This window comes from Gracilinanus agilis, chromosome 2, assembly GCF_016433145.1.
Source record: "Gracilinanus agilis isolate LMUSP501 chromosome 2, AgileGrace, whole genome shotgun sequence".
Classification (NCBI taxonomy): Eukaryota; Metazoa; Chordata; class Mammalia; order Didelphimorphia; family Didelphidae; genus Gracilinanus; species Gracilinanus agilis.
Window position 1 is genome coordinate 447,136,585 of NC_058131.1, and position 19,016 is coordinate 447,155,600.

Genomic DNA, 19,016 nt, shown 5'->3' on the forward strand with positions numbered 1-19,016 from the left:
AGGACAATAATCTGAAAGAACAACAAAAATTTTGGTATTCTAAAACATAACTTGGGGGAAAATGTGTATTTCTATCAATTTTATCAATAAAACAAAATAATAGAATCTTCAAGTAAATACAGAAGTAAAAAATTCTGAAAAGAAATAATTAAAAATTTCATTGAATTGAGAAATAAAGCTGTGACCAATTAAAAAATAATAAAATAGAGAAACCACTACTTATTTTGATCTCAAGAAAGAGTACAGATAAAATTGCCAAAATAAAAAATGAAAGACTTCAAAACAAATGGAAATAAAGGAAATTGTTAGAAACTTTTATATAATTATATCCCAATTAAAATGATAACAGAAATGGAAAGGATATGTATATTTATAAAAATTACAAAATACATATAAAATGCTAAGGAAACAGAGATTTTAAAATAACCAAATCTTAGCAAAAGAAATTGAACAGACTGTAAAATTAACTTCAAACTGGAAAAGTAAAAATAAAACTCTGTGCCAGATGGATTTATAAGTAAATCCTATCAAGAAATGTTACTCAAATTTTACATAAACAGCTTTTCAAAGTCATTACACAAAATTCCTTTTATGAGACAAAGATAATTCTTATATTTAAACCTAGGAGAGTTCACTCAGAGAAAGAAAATGGGCTGGTATTACTAATGATTATTAGTGTAAAAATATTAAATAAAATATATTTTAATATTAAAATATTTATAAAATATTAAATAAAAATATAAACAGTAAGGTCAAAGCAAAATATTTGTCAGGTTATATACTATGACCAGATTGTATTTATACTAGGAACAAAGAATTCTTTTCAGTTGTGCCTTACTATTCATGACCCTTCTTGGGGTTTTCTTGGCAAAGATCCTAAAGTGATTTGACATTTCCTTTTCCAGCTCATTTTACAAATGAGGAACCAAGACATACAGGTGACTTGTCCAGAGTTACATAGCTAATAAGTATCTGACGCTAAATTTGAACTCAGGAAGATGAATCTTTCTGACTTCAGGCCCAGAACCTATCCACTGTGCCACCTAGCTATCCACTAAACATAACAGATCATATTAATAATGACCTATACAAATAGCATGGTTTTATAAATAGCATAGGAAAACTTTTGACAATGCACCACTTTTGATTTTTAAAATACTAAAAAGCATAGCAATAAATGGACCTTTCCTTTATATGGCAAATAGCTTTTCTATAAAACCAAAAACTAGTTTTATATATATTTTCATTTTAATTTAAAAATATTAAATGTATATATATATATTTACTTATAAATATAAAATAGTTAAATGTAATTAGGCCTTTTCACTAAAGTCAGAGGAAAAGACAGATGCCCATTTTTACTTCTATCATTTGATAGAACTATAGGAATGCTAGATGTAGTAAATAAAAAAAATGGAGCACAGGAAAGAAATAATATGATTATCACTTTTTTGTCATATGACATGAGAGTTTCCTAGAGATTCACCTAGAGAACAGAAATTAATTCAGAAAATGAGCAGGATATCAAGCAAACCTATATAAATCTTTAGCCTTTCTTTATATTAATAACAAAAACCAGCAGAGAGAGATCTTTAAAAATACATTCCATTTAAAATGGCTACAGAATAAAATATCTGGGAGACTATCTACCAAGACTTAGGCAGAAATTATATGAATGTAATTAAGACAATTTAAACAGAATTAAAGATTAAATATTACTGGCTGCTTTGCCAGTGTACTCTGTAAAGACTAGGGAACCACTTTGTGTTACTTTGTTGCTGAAACTTTTTGCTGGCTTCCTCAATAGAGTATAAATTCCTTGAAAGCAGGAACTGGTTTTCTTTTTATTTGTATCCTCAGTAGTTCACATAGTGCTTTGCACATAGTAAATGCTTTTCCATTCATAAATTCATTCTTTATGAAAATAAAAGATAACAAATAATTGGAGAGGAATTAACTGCTTGTATTTGTGCTGCTTGGTAAAATAAAAATTATATTGCTACTAAATTAATTTAGAGATTCATTGCCATATTGATCAAACTACCCAAAGTATTGAAGTAGACAAAAATAACAACAAAGATCAACCAGAGGGTAAAAGGGAAAAAAAGAGAAGAATTTTAAGGGAAATAATAACAAGAAATAGGAAGGGCATCTAGCTTTTTCAAATCTCAAACTGTACTATAAAGCAGCAATCACTTTAAAATCTAAAGAAAAAATGGTCATTGTAGCATAATAGGTACTCAGGATCCAGAAGATGATAGACTAAGAACATTAGCTGCTGGGGTAAGTGCTCATTATTCTACAAAACCTTCTGGGAAATTTGAAGTCAATATGGAATAAATTAAACTTAGAATAGCATTGCATGCCATACTATACTTCAGATGAATATAGAAACTCAACTAATTAGGACAGGAAAATAAATTTTATACCTATGTATGTAGAAAAGTTCTTTACTAAACAAGGTATAAAAATGATCATAGGAGATAGAGTAAACAATTTCAATTATAGAAAATTTAAAAGATTTTGCACGAGCATTATCACTGAAGTCAGAACTAAAAGGTTAATAGGAAAAATCTTGGTAGAAATTTTTATTTATAAGTCTTATTTCCTAGAAATACAGGAAAATGATGTATGGTAAGTCATCTTCAGAAGATAAATATTTAAAGGATACAACTAAACATGCTATCAACTAAACAAAAGTGCTCAGAATCACCAGTAGTTAGAGAAATGCAAATTAAGGCAACTTGGAATTTTTAACTCACTTATCAGCTTGGAAAAGATGACAAAAATGGAAAATGACAATTGTTAGAGGACCTATTAGGAAACTGGAACCATTAATGCAGTATTGGTAAAACTCTGAATAGATGGTATTATTCTGGAAAGTGATTTGAAATTATGCATAAAATCATTAAAATTTCATATTCTTTGATCCAATAATATCACTACTAACCCTGTGCCCCAAGGAAATTAAAAAAAACACTAGGAAAATGATCTATATGTACAAAAATATTTATAACAACTTTTTGTTATAGCAAAGAACTGCTAGAAATTCAGGGGGAAATTCAATTAGGGAAAAACTATTATAAGAGAATATTATTATCCTAAAAAAATTACAAACTAGAAGGTTTAAAAAAAAACCCATGGATGACTAATGTGAACTGATGCGGAATGAAAAGTGAGCAGAACCAGTTAGGTATTTAGTTAATAAATATTTAGTAAATGTCTGTCATGTATTAGGCACTGTGCTTAAGTACTAGGGATAAAAATAATTTTTAATAAAAAGGTAAAATATAGTCCCTGCTTTTGAAGAACTCAAAATCTAATAGGGGAGACATGCAAATAACCACATTCAAAGAAGCCAGGCACAGGATAAATTGAAAATAATTAATAGAAGGAAGGCACTAGAATTGAGGAATTGGTATAAATTGGTATAAATGTTTACATTTATACCAATCATATATCATATTAAAAAAGCAACTTTGAAAGGCTTAGCAAAAATATGATCAATGCAACCATAGTTCCACAGGACTTATAATACAGTGTGTTTCCTGCTTCTCGAGATCCAGATTAAGACATACATTTTTGTTATAGTCAAATGTGTTAATTTGTAGGGAGGAGAAGGCAAATCAGGTATAATAGTAAAAAAAAAAATGAAAACAAAGAAACAAAGAAAAAGAAAAGAGGTTCATTGAAGATTTTAAAAAACAGGTCAGAAAGAATCATTGAAAAGCAAGATAGCTTTCAAAATAAGATGTTCATTTTGTTGTATATTTAAAAAGGAAGGAAGGTTATGCTTAATAGATAATTTAGTTTAGAATACAATCCTTTTTATGTTCTTTGTATATGGAAATGCTCATTTTATTTTGTGTTTATGAAACTCAAAATTAACATCCTTAAAAAATTCACTAATAGATAAATTATTAAAGGATATTAGTAATCAACCCTCCAGAAGAAATGCGGATTATCAACATACATGAAAAAATACCCCAAAACACTAATAATAATAATAACAAAATTAAAACACCTTGAAGTTTAATTTCATATTATATTGACAAAGAATTTATAAAAGTGAAATGACAATTGTTACAAGAGTTCTGAGAGATCATGTGCATTAATGCATTGTTTTGGTTCAGTAATAAGTGGTCCAACCATTTTGGAAAGTATTTTGAAATTATTTTTATAAAAACACAAAATTTGTGCATAGCCTTTGACTAATACCAGTTTAAGACTTCTACTTCAAAGACATCAAAACAAGAAAGGACCTACATATCCAAAAAAAATTTATAGGAACACTTTTTGTTGTAATTATCTAACTGGAAAAAAAGTAGATAGCCATTAATTGGAGAGTAGCTGAACAAATGATGTTGTATGAATCTAAAAGAGTTATTGAGTTATAGGAAGTTGTGAAATGAAAATATTTAGAGAAATCTGAGAAAGACTTGTATGAATTGAAGCAAAAATGATTGACTACAATTGTAAGAGTAAGTTTGAAAGACTTATCAATGCAACAACCAATCATGACTTCAGAATTGCATAAAGGTACACAGGTACACATAGAAGTGCACAGAGATGCATAGAAGCACATAGAAGGGATAGACTATAGGTTTAAATTGTGATATTTTATAAGAAGACAAATACAGAATGAATATATTTTGCTCAGTTATACTTATGTGCTACGAGGGAGTACATTTATTTGTGTGTGTGTTTGTGTGTGTTATTGGCAGGCAGAGTGAGGGCCTTGATGGTAATACGGAAGAACAACAAAAGAAAAAAGATGCCAGTGAAGCATTTTTTAAACTACACAGAAGAAAGCAGAAGGATTTCAGAAAAGGACATATATAAAAAGGCCAATGATAATACTAACATCTAAAATTTGATGTGTACATAACAAAATTCACAGTTTTATAAGCAATGCTATTTTTCTATCTCAGTATATCTAAGGAAATGTTCATGCTTATTGGTAAACTGCATCTGCTACCCACTTTTTCATCTCCATTTATCCCAAGCCTATCTTCTTATCCTTCCCTTACTTGTCTTTCTGAAATCTCCACAACCTGCTCAACCTTTCCAGTGTCTTTTTTAACCCTTGTTCCATAGTTAATAAACTTCTTTTCATTTTTGATCTTTTCTTCGTGGACTCCTTCAATCCCGCATTCATGGAAATCTGTCTCCCACTATATGGTACTTCATCCCTAGTCATTCTCTCTAGCACTATCTTTATTTCTACTCCTGTCTTTTGACATTATGACCCTGGAGGGGTACTTAGAATACTATGCTTCATCACTACCACTTCAAGACTCTCTCTTTGTTACCATTATTCAGCAACTTCTTCTTTTGAGGTTTAATCCAGATCATTAGGTCATAAAGTTAGAGATAAAAAGGCAGAAATCACTGAGTCACACTTTCAAGTTACAGATAAGGAAACTGGAGCTTATAGAGGATATGTCTCATATACCCACAGTTATCCAGCTATCTGAGATTGGATTCATATCTAGGTATATGATTTTTTAAATCCATTGCTCTATTCACTACAACATACTGCTTAGCAGCAGTTATCTGTCTATGTCTATGTCTATATCTATATCTATATTTATATCTATATCTATATCTATATATAAGTCATTATTTCTCAAGGAGTTCAGTATCTGGATCACAGTCTTTATTAACATCCTCGTTGAAGGCCAGGCTTGACCAGATTGGTTTTGGTACCTTGGAATGAAATGAGACTACATAAATAATTTATTTAATAGCTAACAAAATGGAATTTGTTTTGCCAAAGAAGGGTAAGGACATTTACTGTCAGAAGGGGTTTTTCCTGCTTTTGATTAAATTGAGTACAGCTTTCCTGTGCTGTCATTGATCATGCTGCTAGTCTGGAATTGAAAACCTGAGGGAGACATCCATCCCTTCCTGTCCTGTCTATTTTTGTACCAGAGGGCCAGGAAGCTATTGTCAATGACCTGAGGCCTAGTTCTCTGAGCCAATTAAAATTTGAGAACAATTCCAAAGGCTTTTAAGGAAAAACTGACCTAATCTGAAAGGGGTAGGGCCTTAGGATATTGCTCCCATCACATGCGCTTTATTAAGATAAAAAATAATAAAGGCTGATATAATAATATAAATTAGTAGTTTAATTAAAGCCATGCTGATAGATAAAGTCATTAGACCACACGCTTGTAAGAATTCAAAACTGCCGCCTAGCCATAATTGTTACCTCCATGCGCTCAGGTAGCTAAAGAGGAAGTTCAAAGTCACTACAGGAGCCTATATTCCTTCTCTTACATCCTCCCACTTCCTGTCTACCATGAGGAATCATGGGAAATGTAGTTTCAAAGTCTCCCACATGTTCATAGAAAATATATATATACTTTTAGATGGCATTTCCCAAATTTCACTTTTACAGCTTATAAAAAAGAACATGCATTTATTAATCATGCACCAACCTAAGGGCTTTACAAGTATTATCTCATTCAATCTTCATGACAATCCTGAGGCAGATGTTATCATTATCCCCATTTGACAGTTGTGGAAACTGAGGCAGTAGGTTAAGTGATTTGCCAGGGCCACATTGAACTCATGACTTCTGACTCTTAAACTTAGTGCCCCATCTACTGATGTTTCCTCAACTGTAAAATGAGAATAAATGTCATTTCACAGGGTCATTTTGAGGATCAAGTAAAAAAATATTTGTAAAACATTCCCTTTTCCATTGTATCATCTAGCTATTTCTCAAGTTTCAGCATACATTTAAATGTCTCCTCAAACACCCTCGCTTCCTAATGTTATTTTTTTTCAGTTCTCCATTACCTATTCCTACACTTCACTTTAGCAGCACACAAGGATGGTCAGCCCTTTGACCTTACCTTATTCGTAAGGGCTTTGTTTCCCTGATCAAGAAAAAAAGTTAATTTTCAATGAGTTGCCTCTTCTGTTTATATCTCAAAACTGCTTGATAACATCATTCTCTTTTTCCTTTTTCCAGTGTCTGATTGAGATTTGACCCTTCTCACTGTCATCTTTTCTCTCTAAATATATTGCTTTCTGTCATTTTTTCAACTCTTTATGCCTTACTCTTAGTTCTTCAAGGATGTTTGATCTGTGACCTGTCTCCAGTATCCTTTGCTATCTTTCTCATGCTTCCTACCAGTGGGTATACTCCAAAATTCTGCCTAGCAATCTCTTCTTTCTATACCAGGGATTACCTGCAGTCCTTGGATCAGTTTCAGAGTGATTGTTGACCTTGAATTGGAAAAAAAACCCATCTTTATTTACATATAATATTTTTTGTGGTTCTGTGTGTTCTATGCTTTTAAAATCATTCCTTTGAGAAAAAGGCTTTGCTAGATTGGTTCATGTCACACAAGGGTTTATGAACCCTTGTTCTACATTCTCTCTTGGTGGCCTCATCAACTATGATGAGTTTAATTATAATTTCTCTTCACAGAGACCCCCTTAATTTATATATCTAGCCTAGTTTTTCTTCTGAGCTTTATGTATTTCTGTCCATTTGATATTTCAAACTGGACATCCCATACATGATCAAAGAAACAGAACTCATCTTTTCCTTCATATCCACCTTCTGAAATATTGGGTTTCTGTTGAGAATACCACAGCCTTGTCACCTAGATTCACAAGCTTGCCATTACCCTTGATTTCTCTTTTTTTCCACATATCCATTTAGTTACCAAATCTTGTTATGCCAGTATCTATCTTATCTCTTGTATTCTTCTTTTTGTATTGGTCACCATTTACTTCTCTTACACCCTACTACTTCTCACCTGTACTATTGCAGTAGCTTCCTAATTGTTCCTGCCTTCTCTGCCCCCATGCTTTTTTCTACTCTGGTTTGTTGCCCTTGCAACTATTAAGGTGATTTTCCTAAAGTACATTCTGACAATGTCACTTTTTGACTCAATAAATTCTAGTGGCTCCATTTTTTCCTCTGGGGTAAATATATATAAATGTTCCTATGTTTGGTCTTTGAAGCTCTTCATAACCTACCCCTACCAACTATTCCAATCATGTTATACATTACTCACTTTTCTATAGTCTAGCAAAATTGTCTTTCTTGGGGTTCTTCTCACAATACTCCATCTCTTATGGTACTCTTTTATCTCTGATTTGCATTGGCTCTCCTCTATGCCTAGGATTCAGTCTCCCTAGATTCCTGTTTCCTTCAAAATTTTGATTAAGCAACACTATTTTTATGTGAAATCTTTCCTTATCTCTCCTTTCCTCCCTTGCTGTTATTGCCCTTCCCTCTCCAAAATTTACCGTATATTTATTTTTGTATATACCTATATAGTTTTGTCTTCAAAAGAATGTAAGATCTTGAGTGCACTGTTTCTTTTTCCCCCATCTTTTCATTTTTTCTTAGAATTTAGCTAGAAGCAGGTGTTTAATAAATTATTTTTGATCAAATTAAAGTAGTTTTAGATACACAGATGTTGTTACATTCCATTTGTGGTTCCTGTTATGCAGAGAAAACAAAATGACAATTTAACAGATTACTATATTTGCTTAATCAGTAGATCAGTAAATGGCCCTAAGCCTAAACATCCTAAATATTATTCACACCTACTGTTTTATGCAATGGAAAATCTACCTGTACTGGAGTCTGCAGAAACTTAGATTTGGATGAATAAGATGAATCTGATAATTCAGATTGTAATAGAGAGTTCATTATCACAATATAGGAAACAAAGTGGTTATTCCACCACTTGAAATGATTTTTTAATCCTCATTTCCCCAGTTTCATTTAATTTTGTTTACGAGTTTAATTTACTCAAATCAAAATGATCTTTTAGTTTCTAGGTTAAAAATATGGAATCTCTTGCAAGAGAGTACCAAAAATATGTTGATAATATGTCACTTCTTTTGGAAAGGATTAAGTAAAGGAAAGTATTTTTGGAATATCTATGGTAATAGAAAAGCGAATGCTCTCTTACAACTCTGTTTATAACTTTAATATGTCAAGTATTTATGAATTGGATGGCAGAAAAAAAAACAGATAAAAATCAATACATTGAAAAACCTCACCTTCAAAAGAAAGAACTAATTCTAGGAAAGAAAAATGTGATAAGCCAAACACTTATTAGTCCTGCAAACATTTTTGCAAGGTCATTGCACATTAAATTTGGCTTAATAAAATATTCTGTTCAGGTGAAAGATCAAAATGGTGCAGGTTTTCTCGAATTAAAAAAAATTACTAAGAATCAATGAGGCAGAAATCAAAGAGAGACTATTTGTAGTTCATCAAATAAGAGAAGTCATGAAAGTTGGACATTTTGAAGAACAACAGCTGAATGAAATTGAAGGAACTATGTGGAAATATATATTTTTTAAATGACTAAAACCTTTTTGGGAAACAACAAGGCAGAAAAACACCAAGAAATTGCCAACGATCTTCTCAAAAATCTCTAAAGTTATGGGATATTACATATCACTCAAGATCCATTTCTTGGATTCACATTTGGACTTCTTCCCAGAAAACTTAGGTACTATCGGTAATGGGCATGACCAACAACATTTCCATCAAGAAACACCCACAATGGAAAACAATACCAGGGCAAGTGGAGTCTAAGCATGGTGACTGATTACTTCTGGACACTGAGGAGGGATTTTCCACAGGCAAAATGCAACATGAAATCACCAGTAGCTACATTTTAGGTGAGTTGTTTATTGTTTAGTTATTTGTCAGTCATGTCTGAGGGTTTTTCTTGATAAAGATAGTGGAGTGGTTTGCTGTTTCATTTCTCCAGCTCATTTTTACAGATGAAAAAAACTGAGGGAAACAGAATTAAGTGACTTGTCCAAGGTCATGCAGCTATTAAATGTCTGAGGTTAGATTTGAACTCAGGTCTTCCTGACTTCAAAGCCCATCACTCTATTCTAATAGCCGCCTAGCTATTCTTTAGTTGAGTGAAGTAAGCATAATTTTGTTTAGCAAAATTGGTTTTTAAATGTATAAAATTGTGATTCTCATGAAATTAGTGATAGACAAAATTCGAAACCATATTTGAAATTGGAACAAAAATATAAAAAACAGGTTAACCTATTTTTCTTGTTTTGACTTTTTTATTGACCATTGAACAAAAGTATATGATCCAAGTAAACAGAGGAGTCAAAGTGTAACTTTTTAAGTTAATGTTATTGTCTTAAATCTCTCTAAAATAGCCAGAGTATAATTGTATAATCTAATTTACATAGAACGAAGCTACTCTATTTTTTGTCTAAATCTGTAGTTTCATTGGTGTATGGAAGCCTCAGTGAGGAAATTCCCTTGAACCAATTTTTTTTTCTGTAGCTTATTATCTTAAATAATTGCTCACAGCACTGAAATTTGTAACTTGCCCATAGTTTTATGATTATATATCTGAAGCAGGACTTGAACCCAGCTCTTTCTGAATTGGAGGTCAACTGTTGTAATCTACTGCATTATACTGCCCCTCTCACTATTCAACAGGATTTATTCAAGCACCAATTATGTAGTTTGTGTGTTTTCTAAGTCCTTCATCCTGACTTCTGACTTTTTTGCTCCTGCTACTTGCTCTTTTCCTGGCCTTCTGTATTGACAGTATAAATATAAAAGGGGAAAAAATTAAAACTCACCTAACTTAACTGGTGTTGCTAACAAGTAAAATGTTTGCCAAGGGAGGAGGTGAAAACTATTGAAAAAAATAGGATGAAAGTGTTTATCATTTGAATTTTGAGAATTGAATATTTAGTTTACTCTTCTTACTGGTAAGGAAGACTGGTTAAACAAGTAATACAAAAATAAGCTAATTTAAACATTCTTTAGAGGTGGATTTGCAATGGCTTATTCTCTTCTCTCTCTCAAGTCTTATATGTTAGTGTTTATCTGTATTCTGATCTCCAATCCTGCATCTCTTAATTACCTACTAGATCTCAAAATTAGCATGTCAAAACAGAACTCATCTTTTTCCCCAAGCCAACCCAGGGTCTTACTTCTTTATTTTCATTGAGGCCACCACTATTATTCTAGTCATCTATGTTCATATTATAGGAATTATCTTTCACTCTCCCCTTTCTTATCTAGTCAGTTGCCAAATCTTCAATTCACCTCTACAACATCCCTCACATCCTTTTCCCTTTCTCTACTCATCAGGCCACCACCCTCATTCGTATTCTTTTGGTCTATTTGACCTTTCCCTTTTTCAAGCCATCCTCTATGTAGGTCAACATAATATTCTTCAAGTACAAGTCTGACCATTTCATTCCCTGGCTCAAGATTTTTTAGAGGTTTTTTATTGCTCCTACCAAAAATTACAAATGCCTATTTTGCACTTTACTGCAAAACACTTTAATAATCTAATACAACCTATCTTTCTATACTGATTTCACATCACTTCTCTGCATATAGTGTACATTCCAGCCAAACAGACCTCTTTGTAGTTTCTTGTACATGGTATTTCATTTTCTATCCCTTTGTCTTTGCACAGACTCTTACATCATACCTGGAATATTCTTCCTATTCACTTTTGTCTCCTGGAATCCCTGTCTCCTCTTAAAGCTCAGATCTAGTGCTGTTGCTTAAAATCAGCCTCTTCAAATTTCCCTGGTTGGTAGTGTTCCCCATATCCCAAAATTAGTTTTGTTTTGTTTTGAATGTGTTTTATATTTACTTATCTGTTTACATATTTATTTCCCTGAAGTCCAAGAATATAATTTTTGTATCCTAGTAGACATTTAGTGATACCTGTTGAATTATAGTTATTTATTTTGGAGATATGCTAATATTAAAGTTAATTTGGATTTTCTATATATTATTTGGACAAAACATAACATAATGTAATAGGAAGGATCAAAGTTTTAGTCTGGTACTATGATTTTGTTGAAGTGGGTAATTCCTGGTTAGAAATTCCCTCTACCAAAGCATATGTACAAAATTTAGTCTTGTCAAGGTTTATATAGCCATCTGTTATTTGAATTCAAGTTTAAGTGAGTTGCTGAAATGGTAGCTAAAACAATAAGGGGCTAAAAAGTTAGATTTTACATTTTGTACTATTTGCTTTTACTACCATGTCTTATTTACATTTGTACCAAACAACTTCCACAGGCCCGCCAAGCTCGTTCTTTGTTCTTACACAGATGCCGGTTTTCCATATGTCAGGCTTCCTTTCTATATGTATACATAGATAATTTAAGTATGTATGTATATAAAATTTCTTCCTCAGATATAATTCATCTATTTTTCCCCCCAGCATTTGTAGGGCACATATCCTTTAATTTCTCCCCCTCCATTATCCATTTTCTGTGATGGTAAAAGTCAGATTCCCTCAACTCTACCATCTCAGTCTTACTCCAGCGTTATAGAATTTGACACATCTTTAAATGACTCTTGCTCACTTAGAGGAGTGGAAGCTTAATTTTCTTGGATTTGCTAATATTTAATATGTTTGATTGGAAAGATCTATTGACCAAAATGGGGGCAGAACTGTCATTTGAATCATTGATTTCATGCCATACCTTTCCAGTTCTTACTTAATTCACAATTTCAAAAATGGAGCTAGAAAGGAGCTTAAAGATCATAAACATCAGAATATGAATTACTTGGAACAAACATTATTTTTGATATGGTTTCATTTTGTGGCATCGGTTGTCAGACATATGTGCTATTAGAGACATTAGGCAGACTCACAATTCTGAATTTGACCAAGTGAAACCATAATACCTTTTAATTGCTACTGTTATGTTTTAACTCTGATTTTTAAGAATGGATAGTATTCCAAAGAAAAGTGCAAAAATTGTAACAATTGAAAGCATTGTTTGTCGATTATTAAGGTGTTTAAGCAGTCGTGTTGGTTTGAGGAAATAAGATTTTCAGCCTCATTGAAACAAGACCAGTAACCACTGAAACACAGAGGAAAGTGTGATTGGAAATGAAAACAGCATCAAGAATCAACAAATAATTGCTATAAAAAGTCTATTTAAACCTCAAAAAATAAGCAAAGACCTTTAGTTGAACCAGAAAAGGCGATATTCATTATTCTTCTACGTCATAAGCTTCTTGAAGCTGGAAAACTGAGAAGACCAGTATAAAAACCAAAATTGTTAACTATTGCTGTGAATTAAATAGACATCATTGAGCAAGACAATACAAAGAATGAAGTACCAAACATTAAAATCCAGGTAAACCTGTGAGCTAAAGGAATCTTCATTAGATTTTAAAACATTCGTGGAGGAATATTTTGAAAATTTATTATTTCTAATGGACTTTGAAGTTTTATCCCCATTGAGGGAATGATGAACTGTGAAGGATATATTGATATTCTAAGAAGCTGAATTGTTCTGGAATTACAGAAATTCCTCAATGAAGTGGAATTGTAACATGACTGCCACACTCATCATAAAAGGTTAAGAAATTTATCCACAATAGACTGAGAACTTGCCAAGTATCAAATACTATGAAAAAGGTGAGTTCTAATCAGGGTTAGACTATGAAAAATGTACTGTTTGTCAAAGGTATATTTGATATCCAGTGTGATGAAAATGTGGTTTTGTGATGAAGAATTAATGTGTCAAAATTTTATTAACTCATTCACAAATCATGTAAAACAAATGACTATAGCAAAAGGAAGGCTTAATGTATAGTAATAGTTTTTTTAAGACTTAAAAAGTAAGATTTGTTGTCTCAGTAGATCTAATTTATTTTTGTCTCATTTAATTTGTACCTCATTATAAACCATCTCCTTTATTTTACAGAATACAGATGATAAAAATAACTTTTTAATACTCTTTGTAGACTGAGCTTTTGAATATATTGTGGGGAAAAGATTTTATACTTTGGAATCAGAGACTTGAATTCATACTTAATGCTTGCTAGTTTTGTGACCTTGAGCAAGTCACTTAACCTTCCTGATCCCCAGTTTGTTCAATTGTAAAATTAAGAGGTTGGGTAGATATCCCCTGAGTTCTTTCTAGCTCTCTATATAGCTGCTAAAGAACATCTGACCATATCACCCCCGCCCCCATATTAAATAATAATAGCTACTATTTGCTTTGTTTTCCAAAGTATTTGCAGATAAGAAAATTGAGGCTGAGAGGTGGTTAAGTGAGTTGTTCAGGTCACACAACTCATAAGGGTCTGAGGTTGGATTTGAATTCATGTCTCTACATAGGCAGAATGTCAAGAGACAAAGATTCAGGGTAAACATTCTAGATATAGAGACCAATGTAAGAGGAGACAGGAGAAGGTGGAAGGATTTGTTCTATGATCAATGGGTAATTTGCGTGCAAGAAAGAGAGAGAGAGAGAGAGAGAGAGAGATATTAGACAGGCAAGTTCAAACCAGGTTGGATGGTTTTGAATGACAAACTAAGGAATTTGGCCCTTATTATGGGGAGTAGGAAACCACTGAAGGATTTCAGATAATGAAATTATGTAGCAGTTGACATGGAGTAATTTGGTTAAGTGAACATGTTAACTGGATATGCTAACTATATTATACATATTCATTTGTCTTTCAATAGGTGAATTTTCACTTTATTTAACAGTTTGTTGAATTGCAACTTGGATAAGTCGGGGGAGGGGGGAATGCCAAATTGCTAACGCTTTAGTTTTTTTGTTGATTTAAAAAAATGAACATACATTAGATAGATTACAGAAAGACTTATTCAGAAGATTTTATGGGAGAAAACTCAGGGTTTGTTTAAAAAGCATGCCCCAGAATGCAGGTATTTACATATTTGTGTCCTTTGTTTCTTTTTAAATTGTCTTTTCTCATGATATTTCCTCTTATAGTCTCAATATACTCATAAAACTTTACTAATTTACTTACAAACATTTATTAAATTTAGCAAACTATAGTTGCTTATAGTTTTTACAGATTTAGTAAAACTTAAGAGCATTTACAAATTGAATTTAGCCATTTAAAAAAGAATTCTTTTTTTTTTAAACCAGAAGATAGTTACTTTAAATTGTATTTGTTCCTGAAAAAAGCAGAGGTTGTAAATTTGGTTGTGAATATATTGTGAATATATTCCTGAAAACAAGTGAAATACCTAAGTTTCACATTTAAGATGAAGTTAAAACAGAATGAATTTTGTTGTTTGAGTGAGTATGAGACTGAATGAGTATGAGATTAAATAAAGATAATGGAGAAAATTAACTATTTTGAACTGCTATTGGTATTTTTTATTAATATGTTTAATATTTTTTGCTATATTAAGGCTTTATAAAGAACGATTAAGTCAAGTGGATGCAAAGCTACAAGAAGTTATAGCTGGGAAGGCACCAGAATATTTGGAACCACTGGCAACTTTGCAAGAAAATATGCAAATCCGAACGAAAGTAGCAGGTAGGAATATGAAAAATTTATTTCCATCTAATAGCATATAAAATACTTAAAAGATACTTATAAAATGAATTTATTTTGCTTTTAGTTTGGCGAAAGTGTATTCTTTTGATTGTTTTCTTTTGATTGACATTACTTTGTCAAGTATCCACTTTGTGTTCACATACTACAAGTGCTGTGGGAAATATGTATAAGGAATCCACAAAGAGTTCATGATCTTGGAGAGAAAAGATTTATAATGTAAAAACAATTTAAGAACAAAATACTTTCTATGTACATGGCAGTAGTGTTTCCAAAGTTTAACTTTCCGTTAGGCAAATTACAAAGCCAAATGAATATATAAAATGGATTCAACAAACATTAAATATCGTTCATCAATCTTCTAAGTTAATGAGACTCGTGATCTTCAATGGTAGAAGGAGTTCACCTCTAAGAAAGAGCAGATTCTTGATATATTGACACTATCTTAATATGCTTTTCTTAATAGCATTTCTCCAAGGCAGCAGTAAAAATGGACTTTTACAGTAATGATGGCTACCGCTCTGATTTATTCATGAAGTATGTGATCAAAACATCAAGTAGAAGTTTGATCTCTCAAATATTTTATTCTATCACCACCACTCATGCTTTGCCAGATTCTAGCTTTGGAATATTTTTGTGCTACAGAACAGAGCTGGTGGAAGTCACATATCTAATCTTACTTAGGCCCTCATTGCAGCAAGATAATCCTTTGATGCCTCTCTGTTTGATTCCCTCCCCAACCACCTTAGCAGCTTGTTGAAACCTTCTCTTTCTTCAAGTTTCTTTTACAATTTCCTCCAAACCTTCTCTTCCCAGCTAAGGATCATACCTCATACTTTACTGGGAAAATCAAGGCTATTTCCTGTGAGTTTTCTCTTCTCATCTTCTCACTCCACAACTCCTTGACATAATCACTCATCCTACTCCACTATTTCACCCTCTGATGAAGAGATGGCCCTTCTTACTAAAACTATAATATATATTCTGTCTTTTCCAGCAGATTGCCCTCACTGTCATTCTCTTGCTCCTAATTATCTTAAATTCCTCCATTCATGTGTTCCTTCCCAGCTTCCTACACCCCTGCCCAAGTTTACCCTATCCTGAAAAAGCCTTTATTAGGTATGATTATCCCTGCAAGCCATTGTACAATGTCTCTCTTCATTTTTTCAGCTAAACTCCTTAAAATAGCTGTATCCTCTACTTCATCTTCTGTCATTCTCTTCTAAAGCCTCTGAAATCTAGCTTCTAACATCACTCAACTGAAACTATTCTCCAGTTATCAATCTCTTACTAATCTAGTGACATTTTCTCAGCCAGCAAACACACTTATGTATGTACTGTTTGCCATGCACTGTGTATGTACTGGGGATACAAAGACAAAAATACAACATTCGTGTTCTCAGTATGAGATTCAATCATTCCTTATTCTTCTTAACTTCTCTGTATTACTCTTGTTTTTTTTTTAAACCTTAACTTCTGTGTATTGGCTCATAGGTGGAAGAGTGATAAGGGTGGGTAATGGGGGTCAAGTGACTTGCCCAGAGTCACCCAACTGGGAAGTGTCTGAGGCCGGATTTGAACCTAGGACCTCTCATCTCTAGGCCTAGCTTTCAATCCACTGAGCTACCCAGCTGCTCCTCTGTATTACTCTTGACCACACTCCTCTTTTGAATATCCTCACCTCCTTGGGTTTTCATGACACTTATCTTTCTTGATTTTTCTCTTGCCTTTTTGACTTCCCTCTCATCATCCTGGATCATCATCCATATCACACTTCCTAACCAGATATATGCCCTAATGACTACCCTAAGCCATTTTCTCTTTTCTTTCTGAACTTTTTCACTTGGTGATCTTACAAATTTTCAGAGGTTCACATGTCTGTGCAGATGACTTCCAGATCTTTTTACCCAATCTTAATTTCTTTTCTGAGATACAAATTTGCATCATCCCAAGTTGTCTATTGATCATTTTGAACTGGATGTCTCATAGACATATTAAATTCAACATGTTTAAAAACAGAACTCACTAGTTTCCTCCTCAAACCCTTTCTTCTTCTGAGCTAACTTGCTTCTAACAATAGTACTACTATCCTTTTGGATACTTGAGTTTGCAACTTTGTTGTCACACCTGACTCTTCACATATCCAAATGGTGGCCAAATCTTATTATATACATATCCACAATATTTCTTGTTCTTTTCATTGAAACTGCCAACTACCAAAGTTGAACAACTCTTTACTTATTGCCTACCTTATTGCAATAACTTCCTAATTATTCTGTCTCACATTTCTCTCTACTTCTAATCCATTCTCAATGCTGCTGCCAAAGTTCTCTTCCAAAAGTAGAAGTCTGATTATATAATCTTTTCTTCATTTAACTCTTTTGACTCCCCATCATCTCTAGAACTGAATATAAACCTCTGCTTGGCACGTAAATACCTTTTAACTTGCTCTATGTTACCTTTCTTGTCTCATTGCTCAGTGTCTTTGCACTGGTTATCTTTCATAACTGGAATGCTCCTTCTCCTCCTCCTCTTCTTCACTTTCTTAGAATCCCAGATTTCCTTCAAGACTAAAATGCCATCCTTTACATGAAATTTTTCCCAGTCCCTCAACTGCTAGTGTTTTATATTCCCAAGATGACCCTTTCTCTTTCTTTTTATAGGGATTTTCTCCCTTTGTCTTTATATCCTCACCACCTAGCATCGTGTGTGGCACATAGGTGCTGCTTAATAGATGCTTATAAATTGATAACTATGTTTAACATGTTCATTGGGATCTTGTTTTAAGGCAAATAATTTCTTCAAGTAAGCTTTCTTGCATTGCTCAGTCATTTATGTGAATAAGTAAATTATAGGTATTTTATTTTTAACAAAAATATTTAAATTTCATATTTATATTTATAATAAGATCCAGCCTTAAGTCTTGTCATTTCTATCTCCACAATATCTCTTGTATCTTTTACCTTCCCTACAAGCACAAGTCTCACCAGGTCATTCCCTTTTTCATTAAATTTCAATCGTTCCCCATTATTTATAGAATCAAATGCAAGCTCTTCCATTTTGTGTTTGTTGTCTTCACAACTTGACTACAACTTATCTTAAAGCTTATTATATGTTACTGCCATTCATTTATTATGGTCCAACCTGTTGTGAGGAAGATTTATTTAGCAGTTTATGTAGCAATAGTTTATATGGACCTAGCGGGAAGTACTGGAGCATTCCAAGATGGAATGAAGGAGCAGGAAGTGCCTTGTGCCCTGAGAGAGACTCCATTAGTGGTTGGCACAAACTGTTGCTAGCCCTGGGAGATCTCAGACCTGCATCCTGATTCCCTGGGATCCTGAGTGGTGGTGGCATCTAGCAATTGGACAAGAACTACAGAGCAGCACCAAGTGGAGGAGGAGTTTGGAATCTGGTGGACAGCATCTCAAGTACACTCTCTCTACTTGGATACCTTGGACCACCTTGGCTTTTGGCATCCTGTGATCATCTGTGGATTACTGTGAGAACCCTCAAAGCCACCCTCAGCCCTTTAGCTGTGCTGGTCAAACCTGGCTGGAACCAGGTTTGAAGCAGCCTCCCCAGAGACTCCAGAGGAGCTCCTTTGGGCTCTGTCTGCTTAGGTCACGAAGATTAGAGAAGTCAAATCCTCCCCTTGCCTTGTGGTTTTGCCCTTTAG

The 19,016-nt window shown here is 33.1% G+C and overlaps 1 protein-coding gene across 2 annotated transcripts in view; it reads left to right on the forward strand.

Moving 5' to 3' along the window:
• The window catches only part of BRMS1L (BRMS1 like transcriptional repressor), a 174,656-nt gene that overhangs the window by 31,782 nt on the left and 123,858 nt on the right, over window positions 1-19,016 (forward strand). For both annotated transcript variants that reach the window (XM_044664770.1, XM_044664771.1), the window contains exon 3: window positions 15,192-15,319. In XM_044664770.1, coding sequence (XP_044520705.1) covers window positions 15,192-15,319 — 128 coding nt within the window. The remainder of the gene's footprint in view (window positions 1-15,191; window positions 15,320-19,016) is intronic.